This window comes from Equus asinus, chromosome 20 (genome assembly GCF_041296235.1).
Source record: "Equus asinus isolate D_3611 breed Donkey chromosome 20, EquAss-T2T_v2, whole genome shotgun sequence".
Lineage (NCBI taxonomy): Eukaryota > Metazoa > Chordata > Mammalia > Perissodactyla > Equidae > Equus > Equus asinus.
In genome coordinates this window covers 11628153-11643543 of record NC_091809.1, presented here as the reverse complement: position 1 = coordinate 11643543, position 15391 = coordinate 11628153, and the positions used below count along the sequence as shown (strand labels likewise).

The 15391-nt window shown below is 61.4% G+C and overlaps 1 protein-coding gene across 4 annotated transcripts; it reads left to right on the top strand.

Moving 5' to 3' along the window:
• Positions 1–4522: 4522 nt before the first annotated feature.
• Positions 4523–13738, top strand: CIMAP1D (CIMAP1 family member D). 4 transcript variants are annotated; one of them, XM_014845698.3, is made up of 5 exons: positions 4523–4649; positions 7717–8477; positions 9426–9533; positions 11289–11402; positions 12735–13738. In XM_014845698.3, the coding sequence occupies exons 2-5, from the start codon at positions 8351–8353 to the stop codon at positions 13217–13219; spliced, it is 834 nt and encodes a 277-aa protein (XP_014701184.3). In that variant the 5' UTR covers positions 4523–4649; positions 7717–8350; the 3' UTR covers positions 13220–13738. The 4 variants fall into 4 exon arrangements, with proteins under 4 accessions (XP_014701184.3, XP_070347670.1, XP_044609363.1 ...); XM_044753428.2 differs by lacking the exon at positions 4523–4649 and adding an exon at positions 10187–10323 and having other exon boundaries at positions 8338–8477; positions 9317–9533; XM_070491570.1 differs by lacking the exon at positions 4523–4649 and adding an exon at positions 10187–10323 and having other exon boundaries at positions 8450–8477.
• The last annotated feature ends 1653 nt before the right edge of the window (positions 13739–15391 follow it).

The following is a 15391-nucleotide window of genomic DNA, read 5'->3' as shown; positions in this document are numbered from 1 at the left end:
TCTTCGGACCCGCGCCGTGTCGTCCAGGGCCCGGGAGGCCCGATGCCGGCCGTCCGGGTCGAGTGGCCGCGGGTCTCGGGAAACAGGTGCGGGTGAAGACCTGCACACGGGGACGCGGTGGGGACAGGCGGCAGCTTGGCGTTCCCGCCTCCCCCGGGCTGGGGTGGCGACCTCGGGCCCGCTGGGTCCCGGGGGCCGGGTCGCGCTGCCCGGATGGGGTCGCGCTGGGGTTCAGCGTCTGGTCTAAGGGTCGTGGGGCGGATGTCCCAGCCCGAGCGGTCGCTAGCGGGAGGGTCGGTCGCTCGCTAATTCGGCGGATGCTCACTGAGTGCCTGCTAGACCGAGTGCCAGGCGGTGTGGCGGGTGCCGGGTGACGGCGGAGAGGCGGGACCGGGGACCTCGACTCCGAGCGTGATGCGCAGGCAGCTGCGTGCGTGGAGGCTGAACAGGTGTAGCCGCGCTGGTTGCCGTGGGGCAGACGCTCCCTTCGGGGCTCGGGGCTGATTTCGAGCCACAACAGGACGTCCCCAGCTCACAAAACTCCCGCGTGAACAGTCAGCCCTCAGGGACTCCGGCTGCCGCCGCCCCTCGGGCCAGGGCTGTGTGCGATCTCAGCTGGTGACGAAGGACGTGGGAAAAGAAAGCCCGGGGCAGGCCGTAGAATTAAGTCTGGGGGTCGAGACTTGAGGGAAGCCAAAAGAATTAGGGTCCACGTGGGAAAGGCCCGCGGCTGGAGCCGCCTGGTCTGTTCTAGAAAAGCGAGGAGGCCGAGGGCTGGGTCAGGCTGGAGGCAGGGAGAGGACCTGGGCAGTCGGACCTCGCAGGCTCCAGGAAAGCCTGCTGGGACCCCTCCTGCCACCCGGTCCTCAATGCCAGCCCTTCCTCCCCCTGAACCTCGATGTCCTTTGCAAAAGGGGGACACGGTGGCCGTGCAGCCAGGGACCCACAGACACGAGAGCCGGCTCGTCCCCGCTCTGTCCCACGTGCAGAGCCGCTCTTTCTGGGATGGAGGCGGGAGGGGAGACCCGCGGGTTCGCAGCGTCCTCGTCCTCAGGAAGAACAAGGCTCCCTTGTTAGAGTCCCCGCTGGACAAAGGGCAGGCGGCCAGGCAGACACGTGAGTCTGAGTTAGGGGCCTGGCCGCGGGACAAAGGACAAGGGACAAGGGACAGGGCCCCTGGGGAGGGGAAGTGACAGATGGCAGTGGCTGGGAGGGCAGAGCATGAGCCGACACTGGGTGGGGCGGCGTCCCCTGCAAACACCTGGCCTGCCGCTGCTGGTGTGCCGGGGACAGAGAACAGGTCGTCCAACAAGCCCAGCCTCCGGGGGCGTCCTCACCCTTGGCCCTCCGAGATTTCAGAAAGAGGCACTGGGAACAGCTCCTGCCTCTTCCTGTGTGTACGTGTGTGCGTGTTGCATACGTGGAGGAGCGTGGGAGAAACGGACAGTAAACAACTGAAGAAATCAGCTGGTCCCCTCCTCTGGGTTGAGGTCAAATCTGTCCTTCAGAGGATTCAGGTCAAGGCCAGGCAGCCATTCCTGACTCTTACACCTGACCACGCCCCTCTGCTCCAAACCCTCCATGGCTCCCACATCCCTCAGGGTGACAGCCAGGTCCTCCTTGTACCCACCAGGCCCCAACCATCTGCCCTCTCTGTCCCCTCCCTGCCCTCCCTCCTCCCTCTCTCCCCCTTGCTCCCTCTGCTCCAGCCACATTGGCCTCCTCGCTGTTCCTCCAACATGCCAGGCACAGTCCTGCCCCAGGGCCTTTGCAGGGCCCTGCCCTCCACCCAGAACGCTGTGAACATTGGAATAAAGGTCGGTATCTTCACGCAATGGAATATCACGCCCAGCAATGGAAGCAGGTGGTCTCCCACTGCACCCGACAGCAGGATGCATCTCACGCACGAGGTTGAGGGAAAGGCTTTATAAGAATGCAGTGCACAGGTCCGTTCATATAGAGCAAAAAAGGGACAACACAGCCCTGCCTTAGAAGTCAGCATGGTGGTTATGGGGTGGAGGGAAGCAGACGACTGGAACGGGGCACGAGGGGGCTTCTGGGGGCTGCAAACACCAGGTTGCAGGATCTCACGCTGGCTGCACGGGTGTCACTGATTTGTGAGCGGCTGCCAAGCTGTGACAAGATGCTGGTTGTGGCCGTGTGCAGCCGGTCTCCCCCTCAGCACTGCGGGGTGTTGCGCAGAGTCCCGCTCGATGCCAGGAGCACCCCCAGTCTTGGCACCCAGAGTTGTCTGCAGACAGTGTCCAGGGTCCCCTGGGGCAGAATCACCCCAGGTTGAGAGCTGCTGGACTAAGGGGTTGATTCTGGACTGAAACGCTCCAGCCTGTGCTGTCACCGTCCACATGTCGTCACCGAGTACTTGAACCAAGATGTGCCGTGAGTGCAAAACATACACCATGGGCCAGTCCTGTGGTGCAACAGTTGGGTTCACACGTTCCACTTCGGTGGCCCGGGGTTCACCAGTTCAGATCCTGGGTGCAGACATGGCACCGCTCATCAAGCCATGCTGTGGTAGGCGTCCCACGTATAAAGTAGAGGAAAATGGGCACGGATGTTAGCTCAGGGCCAGTCTTGCTCAGCAAAAAGAGGAGGATTGGCAGCAGATGTTAGCTCAGGGCTAATCTTCCTCAAAAAAAACCCCCCAAAACCCCCACAAACACCCGACTGTGAAGACCAGCACAAAGAAAAGAATGCAAAATATCTGTAACTTTTGTATGCTGAAAAGATAATATTTGGGGTGAAATGTGTTATGAAAGGTATTTTCTCTTTTTTTGGTTATGGTTACTGGAACATTCAATATTACACCTGTGGTTCGCATCCTTTCTCGTGGGCTGTCTTGCTTGACTCTGAGTCCCCAACGCCTAGCTCAGACCCTGGCATATAGTAGGTGCCCAATAAATGCGGTCCCTGCCCTCACAGCCAACACCCAGAGGCCAGGTCAGGAGTGTGGGTTCGTTCACGGCACGTGGGAGCCCAGGGAGGGTTTCGTAGGCAGGACACAGGTTTGGGGTGACTTCTGATTTCAAAAGATCATTCGGTCGCAGAAAGGGGGTTACATGGAAAGAGGAAGATGGGGAGTTTTGGGGGCAGTGGCATTTTCTCAGCGACTGAAGAAGGAGCCAGTAGATCCAGGCAGAGACGGGGGAGCTGAGAGGGAAGTGCCGGGGTGCTTGGCGGGGGCCCTGCTCACACCACGTAAACGCAGCGCCAGCTCCAGCCCTGCCTGTGGCCCCGACCTTCTCCTTTGCTGACTTTGGAGAATGAAGTAGCCATGTTAGGGGGCCACGTGGCTAGAAGCTGAGAGGGGCTTCCAGCCAGCAGCCAGCGGGAAGGAGGGGCCCGTCCTAGAACAACAAGGAAGTCAGTTCCACAACCCAAGGGAGCCTGGAGCCGACCCTGCCCCAGTCCAGCCAGCGGACGAGCCCCAGCCCTGGCCGACAGGGTCAGTGCGGCCTGAGCAGAGGACCAGCTCTGCCGCCCAGAAACTGGCACGGAATAAGTGTGTGTGCTGTTTTAAGCCGCTGTGTTTGGGGGAACTTATTATTGGGTGTAGACAGACAACCAACAACCCAGACCTGGATGGCTGGCTGACCATCAGGTGTCCGGGGTCATCTCCCAGAGAGCCCCAAACCCACAATTCCAAAACTGAACTCTTGATCTTCTAAAACACCCCTCCCACATCGCTGCCCTCCCCATGCCCAACTACAGGCAGCTCCATCCTCTCCCGTTCTCAGGCCTGAAGCCTGGAGGCGCCTCAACACCTCTGGTTCCCCCAGCCCCACATCAGATCCTGTTGGTCCTAGTTTTAAAGTAGACACAGAACCCACCCGCTTCTTGGCCCCTCCTCCACCAGCGTCGGGCCGGTCTCACCATCACTCCCCACCCAATCATCCCTCCTCCCATCCCCGCATCCTCCGCCCCTCCACCCCGCTCCCTCCCCCATCCCCGCATCCTGCCTGCGCGCGCACCTACATCCCCCCATCCCTCCCCCATCCCCGCATCCTCCCCGAGTCCCTCCTGGACCAGCGCGGTCCCTCCTTCCGTCCCCCCATCCTCCCCCCATCCCTCCCCCATCCCCGCATCCTCCCCTCATCCTCCTGGACCAGCGCCGTCCCCTCCCCCATCCCCGCATCCTCCCCATCATCCCTCCCGCGTCCCCGCATCCTCCCCGCATCCTCCCGGACCCCCGCCGTCCCCTCCCCGTCTCCCGGCGCCGCCTCGGCTGTTCGCCCCGCAGCCGCCAGAGGGCGCGGCGAGCCCGAGTCGCCGTCCCCGCTCCGCCCGCAGCCGCGCGGCCCCCACGTCCCTCCCTCGGGAGCCCGCGCCCCCCGCCCGCCGCGCCGCCTCCGTCGCCTCCTCACTCCTCCGCTGCAGCCGCACGGGCCGCCCCGCTGTCCCTCCACCAGGCACGTCCCTCCGCCCGGGCCCTTTCCCCGGATCCCCTCGGCTCCCTCCTCACCTCCAGGCCTCTGCTCCAACGTCACCTTCCTAGTGAGGCCCCCTGACGTCCCCATTTCAAACTGCACACTCCCCACGCCTCCAAGGCCTCCTGGCCCTGATTTCCCCCCCACGCCCTGCCAGCTTCTAGGGTAACCTAAGACTCATTTGTCTGCCTCTCTCCAAAAAAGGTGAGGCCGGGAGTTCGTGTGTTTTGTTCATGCTTGGCGCCCAGATGCACACGTTGAATTAATAAATGTGATAAGGGCCGTAACTGAGGAGGCCCAGCAGCTGGTGGTCGATTGCTGGGCGGGGCGCACCTTCACCCCAGGTCCAGCCTCCTTTTCCTGTTTTTCTGATCTGCCCTCTTCTGTCAATGAATCAGATTGGAGTAAAAACGTGGCTCATTTGCACGTGCTTCGAGTTAATTAGTGTTCATTTCCATGCTGTTTACTTGGCGGTGGTGAAGTGTCCACAGAGAAGCTGGTGGCATCAAAGCAGGGCCTGGCCAGCTGGAGGGGGCCTGAGCTCAGTCTGGTGAGGTCGCTGGGCCCAGAGGTCCCCAAGGCCGCCTTTCACAGGCTTGGGCGGCCATTTCAGTCTGTCCCCACCCCTGTGTCAGCTCTTGGCTCCTTCGCACATCATGATGGGGAAATGGAGACAGTTGGGGCCAAGTCCTGGATGGCGTCTGAATGTAAGGTCTTGTCCTTGGCAGGGAGGCAGAGGGGTGGTAGCTCATCTCACAGAGGGGAAACTGAGGGAGTTGGGCTTGGGTCCCAGCTCAACCCTGGATGGAGGGTCCCATCCCTGGGAAGGAGGCACAGGGTCATAGCCATAACAGAGGGGAAACTAAGTCAGTTGGGGTTGAGTCAGTGCATCCGGATGTCTGCACTGCGTGGCTGGCTGATGTGGCCTGGGCGGGGGGCTGAGGCATGGGGTGTGATGGGTTTGGGGAACAGCCTCCAGATGGGACTTTTGTCCTTTCTTTGCCTGGCCCTGGGTCCTCGAGGCCGACCTCAGTGGTACTGTCCCCGGGCTCCTGCACTTCAGGGGGAGGCACTGATGAGCAGGAGGAGAGAGAGCTTGGGTGTTCATCTCCTGCCTCCCTCCTCAGTGCCCAGTTCTGTCCATGGTTCTGGAGTTTGTGCTGCTTCTGGAAAGAAGAAGGTGGCTCGTCCAATGTCAAGGGGCCCACAGGTCACTGAGGGTGGAGCCAGCTGTGGGCTGACTTGTTGGTCAAGGCATCCTAGGTGGAGGGAGGTTGAGTGGAGGCATCCCAGGAGGAGGGAGGGCAGGTGGAGGGAGGGCAGGAGGAGGGAGGGCAGGCGGAGGGAGGGCAGGAGGAGGGAGGGCAGATGGAGGGAGGGCAGGAGGAGGGAGGGCAGGCGGAGGGAGGGCTGGTGTGGGCTCTGAGGTGAAGGCTTAGCAGCTTCAAGGAATAGCAAGGGTGGAGAGACCAAGTACTGAGGGGTGGGAGGCGAGAGGAGGGGGAGTGGGGATGGGACTGTGTGGGGTCCTGTGTGACGGCGAGGACGTGGGTCTATCCAGAGCATCGAGGAAGTCCACAGAGGATTCTCAGCACTCCCAGGAAGCTGAGCTGGGATTAGAACGAAGTCTTTTTTTTTTTGAAGATTAGCCCTGAGCTAACTGCTGTCAATCCTCCTCTTTTTGCTGAGGAAGACTGGCCCTGAGCTGACATCCATGCCCATCTTTCTCTACTTTATATGTGGGACGCCTACCACAGCATGGCTTGACAAGTGGTGCCATGTCTTCACCCGGGATCCGAACTGACGAACCCCAGGCTGGGCCACTTAACCGCTGGGCCACTGGGCCGGCCCCAGAACCGAGAAGTCTTGACCCCGAGCTTTGATCTGAAATCAGAGTCAGAGTGCTGTGTTCGAGTCCTGGCTCTGCCGATGAGTTCCTGAGGGACCTGCACCCATCACTCCCCCTTTCCGTGCCCCAGTTTCCCCATCTGCAGCCACAGATGAGGGTCAGTGGCAGCACCTCCTCAGTGAGATGCTGAGACCGCTGAACAAGATGACGCCTGTGAAGAAGGTCCCCAAGGTGCAGAACGTGGCAGGTGACACCGGAAATGCTGGGCAGAAGATCTCCTTTGTCCCAGAGTCGGGACCTTTCTCTCTGCGGCTCCGCATGCCCCGCGTTGTCCCCGTAACGTGTGCGGATCTGCAGTGATGTCCCCCTTCCCTTCCTGGCATCGGGCTTGTGATCTTCCTCACAAATCCCTCCCGTCCTTGTGTTTTCTTGATCCGTCCAGCTGGAGGTTTAACAAATTGGCTTTTAAAGAACCAGCTTCTGGAGCTCTGTTAGCTCTTCTGCGGTTTTCTCTCTCGTGCGTTCCCACTGTTACATGTTTCATCTCTTTCCTTCTCTTGCTCTTTTTCTAGCTTCTTAAGGTAGACCCATCAGTCATTGATTTTGAGATCTTTCCTCTTTTCTAATATTAGCATTTAAGCCTCGATTTATGATCTTTTATGTAGATTATGACATTTTGATGAAAATATTTTAAAAATGGTGGACTGTGTTAACGTTCCATGGCGGAGTGATCTGTGTGGTGTGTGAATTGTAACTCAATCACGCTGTTAAAAAAAGGCGGTGCGGGGGGCCCGGCCCGGTGGCGCAGTGGTTAAGTTCACTCGTTCCACTTCAGCAGCCCTGGGTTTGTTCCCCGGTTTGGATCCCGGGTGTGAACCTACACACCGCTCGTCAAGCCGTGCTGTGGGAGGCGTCCCACATATAAAGTACAGGAAGATGGGCACGGATGTGAGCTCAGGGTTAATCTTCCTAAAAAAAAAAAAAAAAAAAGGCAGCGCAGGAGGGCCCTTGATCCCTCAACTGACGAGGACACCATGGAGGGACAGGAATCTGAGTCCTGTCCAGCCAAGTGTTCCTGAGCCGCTGCTCGGAGCCTGACACAGCTGAAGCCTCAGTGCAGGCAGGAAAGTAAACCCTGCAATGGGCTGGAGTAAATCCTACCGACTTCTGGGAGTCAGCAGGCTGCCCTGGAGGACCAATATCACCTCCCACCCCAGGGCCTTTGCACGGCCATTCCCCTATCCTGCAATGCTCTTCTCTCACCTTCTCAATGCCATGACCTCTCACCCTGCCCTAATCCTCGGCTTGCACCCATCCTCCCAACTGCTCTGTGTTTTCCAGAACATTCAATGCCTTCTAATACCCCATGTGTTCATTTACTAATTTATTGTTTCTTTTCTCTCTCTCCTCTGAGAACATCAGCTCCTGTCCGTCTGTTCTTGTCCTGTTGCCACCAACCCAGACAGAACCTGGTATGCAGTAAGTGCTCAATAAGTGCTGACTGGATGAATGAAAGCAGGCAGGCAGGCTTCTGGGCCCATCATTGCGACTCCCAGAGTGGCGAACTTGCTGTATGACCTTGGGCCATGCCTCAGTTTCCCAAACTGTAGAAATGGAACCACGCCCCCCATGACCTCACCAGTCCCTCCAGCTACAAGGCCGAGGGTGTCAAGTTCACGGCTCTGGCTCCCTGGGCCCTGCTCTGGCCCTGGCTGCCCAGCTTGGCCGGCTCCCCGGGGACTCGCTCTGCTGACACCGGATTCTTGCCTGGACTGTCCAGCCGCCCGGCTGACACTCGATCCCGGCCCCACTTCCAGGCCAGCGTCCGCCCGACCAGCCGGCTGGGGCCAGGGCCCCAAGACTCCCCGCCGAGGGACAAGGGGCTGTCTGTGCGTCCCCGGAGGGTGTGTGAGGCCGGGGCCCTGCCAGCATCCGCAGAAGCCGTGAGGATCGGGGACGGTGCCGACACCCGCAGCCCAGAGCTGCTGCCGCTGAGGGAGACGCCAGGGCGGGCACTGCCGAGCCCCGTGCTCCCTGCAGCCCCTCACCTGCCACCATGGGGACCCTGGGCTGCAACCCCGCCCCGCGGCTGACCACAGCACCCCTGGGCCGGCGGGCCACCGAGTGCCAGATTCCAGAGACCGGCCTGCGGAAGACCTGCGGGGCAGCCACCGTGGAGAAGGGTATGCGTGGGCGTGGGGAGGCGGCCGTGGCCATGAGACCCTTTCCTGCTCCACCCCCACCCCTCACCCCGTAGGGCTTCTGGAAAGTCCCGGGAGCCCAGCTGAGACAGGAGCCTCTGAGAAGTCCCTGTGCTTCACCAGCCTGTTTCCCTCCTGTGACAGTGTCTGTGTCTGGCCTCAGTTTCCCCTCCTTGACAGTGTCTGTGCCTGGCCTCAGTTTCCCTCCTGTGACAGTGTCTGTGTCTGGCCTCAGTTTCCCCTCCTTGACAGTGTCTGTGCCTGGCCTCAGTTTCCCTCCTGTGACAGTGTCTGTGTTTGGCCTCAGTTTCCCTCCTGTGACAGTATCTATGTCTGGCCTCAGTTTCCCTCCTGTGACTGGGTCTGGCCTCAGTTTCCCTCCTGTGACAGTCTCTGTGTCTGGCCTCAGTTTCCCTCCTGTGACAGTGTCTGTCTGGCCTCAGTTTCCCTCCCTTGACAGTGTCTGGGTCTGGCCTCAGTTTCCCCTCCTTGACAGTGTCTGTGCCTGGCCTCAGTTTCCCTCCTGTGACAGTGTCTGTGTCTGGCCTCAGCTTCCCTCTTGTGACAGTGTCTGTATCTGGCCTCAGTTTCCCTCCTGTGACAGTGTCTGTGTCTGGCCTCAGTTTCCTTCCTGTGACAGTGTCTGTGTCTGGCCTCAGTTTCCCTCCTGTGACAGTGTCTGTGTCTGGCCTCAGTTTCCCTCCTGTGACTGTGTCTGTGCCTGGCCTCAGTTTCCCTCCTGTGACAGTGTCTGGGTCTGGCCCGCAGCCCTGCTCCCCTGTGACTCACAATGCCTGTGTCCCGCCCTTTGCCCCCGGCAGGGAGGCAGCTCCCCTGACACCCTGGACTGTGGTGGGAGCCCGGGGAAGGCTCAGGGGCTGGGCCCCAGCCCCCCCGTCTCTGGGCTGTGACTGGGGGCTCTGGTCGCAGGCTCTGGGCCAGGCTTGTACGTCCTGCCATCCACCGTTGGCTACACCAACCACGACTGCACCAAGGTGACGGGTCCCGCCTACTCGCTCTTCCGGAGGCCCAGCGAGGGTAAGGCGGGGAGGTGGGGGATGCTGGGGGTAGGGGGGCATGCAGGGGCTGGAGCGGGGCCTCCTGGGCCTCCAGGCTCCCCCCAGGGAGTGTTCCCCAGCTCCGTTAGCTCCAGGCCCCCTGAGTGAGGCAGGAAGCTAGGAGGGCTGCCCGAACCCCAGCTTGCTGTGTGACCCAGGAGAAGATGCTGTGCCTCTCTGGGCCTTTGTTTCCTTGTTGATGGAGAGAATGGAAGGAGGAGTGTGTGGCGGTCAGGACTGTGTTGCCTTCTGGGCTTTGCAGAGTCCTAACTCCTTTGTGCCTCAGTTTCCTCCTCCGTAGACAGCGACAACGCTCTCCTTACAGAGCTGTCGTCAGGATCACACAAACCTTAGATACCGGGACACGTTCGTTAATGAGGATTAAATGCCTCGAAGCACCTCCACTGGGCCTGGCATCCAGTCAGCGCCCAATACACGTGGGCTTCGAGGGCCAGCCTCAGTTTCCCCGACCACAAGAACGGGGCTCGCAGGCCCTGCCTGTCTCACAGGCTTGTGGCGAGGGTGCAAGGAGGATTCTCTGTGGTTTGGATGGGCAGGGCTGGTGGGTCAGCAGGCCACGGCGCCGCCTGGTCGGTGGGTGACCTCGCCCCTCTGACGTCCGCTTTCCTCCAGCCCGACGTGGGTGCGGCAGGGCGCGAGCAGGCGTGGGATGCAGGCCAGCGCGGTGGCCCCGCCACGTCCCGGCAGGCCTGTGCTCCGCACATCGGTGCCCACAAGCTCCATCTCCCGACTTCTGGAGCTGCTCCGAGGTCCCGCGGGGGCCAGGGCGGGGGGCTGCGAGGGTCGCGCGTGGGGTGTTTGATTCATGCAGATGGAGGCTTGTTGGGAGCGGTGGCTGTGCCGGCAGCCCCCTCTCAGCCTTCAGTCCCAAAGGAAGCCGCAAGGGGCCCCAGAAGGCGAATGAGGGCTCAGCCTCGCATCTGTCCCTGGGAGGGGTTAAGAACTTAGCCCATGACCCACAGCCACCCAGCCCCCCAGTTCCGGTCCTGTCCCAGGACACTGGGGCTGGGGGGTCGGGGTGGAGGTCAGCATAGACTCTGCTAAATGTCCAGGGAAGTCTTCTTGGAGGTGGGGGCATGGCATCTGGGCTTTGTCGGATGAGTAGGAGTTCGGTGGGGCCCCCAGGAGAAGAAGGGGACTCCAACAGAGTTTGCAGCATAGGCAAAGGTCCTGAGGTGGGAAATGGCCTGAGCGGGGCTTCACTCATTTGTCACACACAAGCGTGCACGGTGTCACGTGTGTGGACACGCACTTAGTACATAGACCAATTCATCCTCGTCAAACTTGCTATACACAGACGTGTGTGCTTAACAATAGTGGCGATGGCATCGTGAGTAGTTGGATAGGTGCCCAAGGACATGGCTCACAGAGGCCACCCCGAGCCCCTCCCCAAGCATGTCACATGCCACCGAGCTGGGGACTGAAAGAGAGGACCCCACCCAGACCCTGCTCCATCTTACTTTGTGCAGCTCTGACCAATCCACCCGCTGGGTCCTAGCCCACGGCGAGGAGAGGCTGGGGGCGGGACAGCGTTGGTCACAAGGGCACGGTCCAAGCAGAGACCTGGGGCTCCGGGTCAGGGCAACCCCACCTCCGGGGTCCGAGGTCCCTGCTGGGGGCGACTGGAGGGCGTCGGGGCCCCAGGACTACCAGGGGCACTGAGCGGCGTGGGGCCGTCAGAGGCGCCCTCAGAACCCTGGCCTCCTCTCCCCAGCATGTCCGCAGGATGCCAGCCCTGGGCCAATCTACTTCCTGGACCCGAACGTCACCCGCTTCGGCCGAAGCTGCACCCCTGCCTACTCCATGCAGGGCCGGGGCAAATATCGGGGTGAGTGGCTGACCTAGGCTGCCCTGTGAGAACCCTGCCCTTTCGGGGTCTCTGTGACTGTCCCACCTCTGTCTTCTCCTTCCCCTCCTGTCCCTGAGGTTCTTACAACTTCAGGGTCTTTGGAATGACGAAATCCACGGGACTCAGAAGAGGGGCCGGGGGCCCGAGAGAACCTGCATGAGTGAAGTGGGCCAGGGAGACGGTGACTGTGTGCACACGTGGGGCCACGAGAGCAGCCAGGGCTCGTCCTCAGCATCAGGACCCAGCAGGGTGCAGAGGGGACTGTGCGAATGTGACAGTCCCCTTCACAGGCTCCAAACAGCTCACTTTCAACCAGAGCGCCTGACTTAATTACCCAATTCCAGGCTCCCATCCACCCACCCTTTCATTTCAACCTGTCACCCTTGGGCTCGTCCACCCACCGATCCATCACTTCACCCCTCCATCCATCCACCCATCTATCTACTCACCAACTGACCCACCTGTCCACCTGTTCATCATCCAATCCATCCATCCATCCATCCGTCCATCCTTCCATTCATCCATCCATCCATGAACCATCCATGATCCATCCATCCATCCATCCATGATCCATCCATCCATCCATGATCCATCCATCCATCCATGATCCATCCGTGATCCATCCATCCACCCATGATCCATCCATCCATCCATGATCCATCCGTGATCCATCCATCCACCCATGATCCATCCATCCATCCATGATCCATCCGTGATCCATCCATCCACCCATGATCCATCCATCCATCCATGATCCATCCATGATCCATCCATCCACAATCCACCTACACATCCATGGATCCATTCATCTACTCATTCACTTCTCAATGAACCACTCACCACCCATCCTTCTACTCAACCATCCACTCAAACATGCGTGAGGCCAAGTGCTGGGGAGTTGAAATAGATTTGACTCGTCTTTGCTTCTCATGAGACCCCAGTCTGGTGGTGGAGTTAGACCCACGTGGGGACCATCCCACCGCAATGTGGCCATGTCTGGACAGAGGGCAAGACCTAGACCAGGGGATCCTAGACGGGGCCGTGAGGGCTCTGCCTAGAAGGAGGGTGTGGGGGGCAGGAGGGAGTGGACTGCGGGGCTGCCTTGAAGAACGCGGTGGGAGGCGGGGATGGGAATTGGAAGGCTGAGGGGAGGGCTGAGCCTGGGCCGAGGCCTGGGTGCTTGGAGGGCAACACACAGTGTCGGGAGGTCGGGGAAGGGGCTGCTTGGGAAGTGCTCTGAGCTCCGGGAGGCCGGTGGGCCGAGGGCAGGTGGGGACTGTGCATTGCAACCCTCCTGCCCCCTCCTCACAGCTCTGGAGGTGACGCCGGGCCCCGGGGCCTACAGCCCAGAGAAGATGGCCCCTGTTCGCCAGCGGACCCCCCCGGCTTTCACACTGGGCTCCCGTCTCCGCCCGCAGCCCCCGGACACCTCAGCCCCAGCCCCCAACACCTACACGCTGCCCTCCCTCTGGGGCTCCCAGATCTTCACCAAGCCCAGCAGCCCCAGCTACTCGGTGGTGGGCCGCACGCCCCCCGCCCGCCCGCCGCAGGACCCCGCGGAGATCCCAGGCCCGGGACAGTACGACAGCCCGGACCCCAACGCCTACCGCCAGCGCCGGCCGGCCTTCACCATGCTGGGGCGGCCTCGGGCCCCGCGCCCCCGGGACGAGACGCCGGGCCCTGGTACCCACAGCCCCGAGCAGGTCACTGTGACCAAAGCCAGGGCCCCGGCGTTCACCATGGGCATCCGCCACTCCAGACGGGCCGCCACCATGGCCGCGGACACCACGCCCTGACACCCTGACCCTGGGTGTGAGCCTAGTCTCCCCAGGCTGTGAAGTGGGGTGTGGGCGGTCCCTCCTGGGCCTGGCCTTGCCTGGGGTTGGGGGGCCTCCTTCCTTCTTTTCTGAGCTGTCTGAGGTCTTTCTAGGCCACCTGCTCCCGCCAGTCCCCGGGGGCTGTGACCTGTGGCCCCGCGGCCCCACACTCTGGGAGCCTCTCCTGGCGCCCCAGTTTCTTCCGTCCTGGTCACGCCAGGTCAAGCCAGGCCAGGTGGAGAAAGGGACACCCCTGGCCCTCCCCGCGGCCAGGCGACCGGCCGGAGATGGAGCTTCCTGTGTCCTAGAACTCAGTGTCCGTCCCGCCAGGGCCTGGGTGAGCCACACAGCTCGGGTTTCTGCCAAACTTGGGCTCGTCCCTGCTTCTCATGGAGCCGGCAGCCCGCTGGGGTCCCAGCCGGACACCAGGCTGGAAGCTGCCCTGATGCCCCTCCCCTCCACCCACCCACTAACTGCGTGCCAATAAATCTCTGTGTGGCACCGAAATCTGTCGGCATCTCACACGCGCGTTCATTTAACCCACTTTCGGTTCGCATCACAGGGAGAACTGAACTCTGCTCTCAGGATCCAGACCCCCAAGTCTGCAGCCCCTGGGGGTCTGGAGGGGCCCAGAGGAGGGATCCAGAGCTGCAGGAGGCCAGAGGTGGGGCCAGGGCTTTGAGTGGGGGGAGCCAGATAGGTTTCTTGGAAGAGGGGACACTGAAGCTGGGTTTTGAAGGATGTATAGGAGTTGGATGTATTCTAATCTCTGCCATTAAGAGGTGCATACTGTGTTCTAGGTATTGATAAGATCATCTAAGCTTCATAGCAATTCAGGAGGGAGGTGACGTTTACTGAGAGAAAATTGGGCTCGGAGAGACTGGACACTTGTTTGAGCGCAGCCCTGAGCCCTGTGTCCGTCTGATGTGAGGATCTGCATCCCGGCCAGCCTGGGGGGTGGGCAACTCTCTCCCTCCTCTGTCCCCTCCCCAGCCTGAGCAGCCAAAGCTGAACACACACCCCTTCAGCGGACTGGGTGGACACACACCGGGACCCTGACATATGCAGCTGGAGACACGCCGGGACCCCGACACACACACACCTGGGCGGGAACCTGGACCCCTCCCCAAACACACACACGTTCACGTCTGCACGCACCATACATACAACCCAACCCTCACGCGGTCCGCATGCGCGTGGACCACACTGGCACACGCACACACCAGAGCCGATGGGGGTTCCAGGCCGGAGAAACGCCACCCCCACACTGACCCACAGGCCGCGCCCTAGACACCCGCTCGCCCGGGGCCGCAGAGCGCAACGGCGACGCAGCGCGACGCTCCGGCCGCGGGCAGCAGCCCCGACCCGGCCTCCTCCTCCACCCCCGCCTCCTCCTCCTCCGGGCGGTGATCTCATTTCTCTGATTTATCGATCCGACTCCGGGCGGCCTCGCCCCGCCTTCCCCACCTGCCCGCGCGCCCCGGCCCCTCCTTTGTTTCCCGGCAGCGGTTCCAGCCGGGGCGGCGCGGGAGGGGGAGGGGTGGCTGAGCCCGCAGCCGGAGCCCGGGTCCCGGGCCCACCGCGCATCCCGTCCCCGGTGCAGAAGGACTAGTCCCCCCTGGGTGGAGGACGGAGGGGCCGCGGGCCTGGGAGCCTGAGGCCCAAGAGCTCAGCCGGGTTGATGCCCAATAGGGCTCCCCAGAAACGGAGGAGCCCGCGCCCCTGGCTTCCAGCCTGGGAAACTGAGGTCCAAGGCAAGGCAGCAGAGGAGGGACTCGGCTTCGCCCTGAGTCCCCGCTCCCAGGCAGCTCAGCCTGGCACTCCTGGGTCCGCATCTCCGCTGTGTGCCCTCGGGCACGCCCCTCCCCATCTCTGAGTCTCAGTTTCCCCATAAGGAATTAAAGCAGGGCGTGGTTTCAAGTACATCGGGCTGGAACTGCGGGTAGGGAGGGGGTTGACCTTAGGGTCTGGGCATCTCTCCTTCCCAGACCACGTCTTCGCCCACGTCTAGGCCTCGGTTTCCCCATCAATCAAAAAGGGAAGAAGGGAGCTGATTTCTGAGTCTCTCCTACCCCTGTTCTTCTAGGAACTTGGGCGACGGCTGGGGGCCGAATAGGGGGGTCCCCGCCCACGATCTGGGTTGGAAACATC

Bases quoted from the DNA above. Each gene is read 5' to 3' on its own strand.
- CIMAP1D (XM_014845698.3), top strand. From the start codon at position 8,351: ATGGGGACCCTGGGCTGCAACCCCGCCCCGCGGCTGACCACAGCACCC. The intron at 8,478-9,425 runs GTATGCGTGGGC...CTCTGGTCGCAG, and splicing joins GGCAGCCACCGTGGAGAAGG to GCTCTGGGCCAGGCTTGTAC. The intron at 9,534-11,288 runs GTAAGGCGGGGA...TCCTCTCCCCAG, and splicing joins CTTCCGGAGGCCCAGCGAGG to CATGTCCGCAGGATGCCAGC.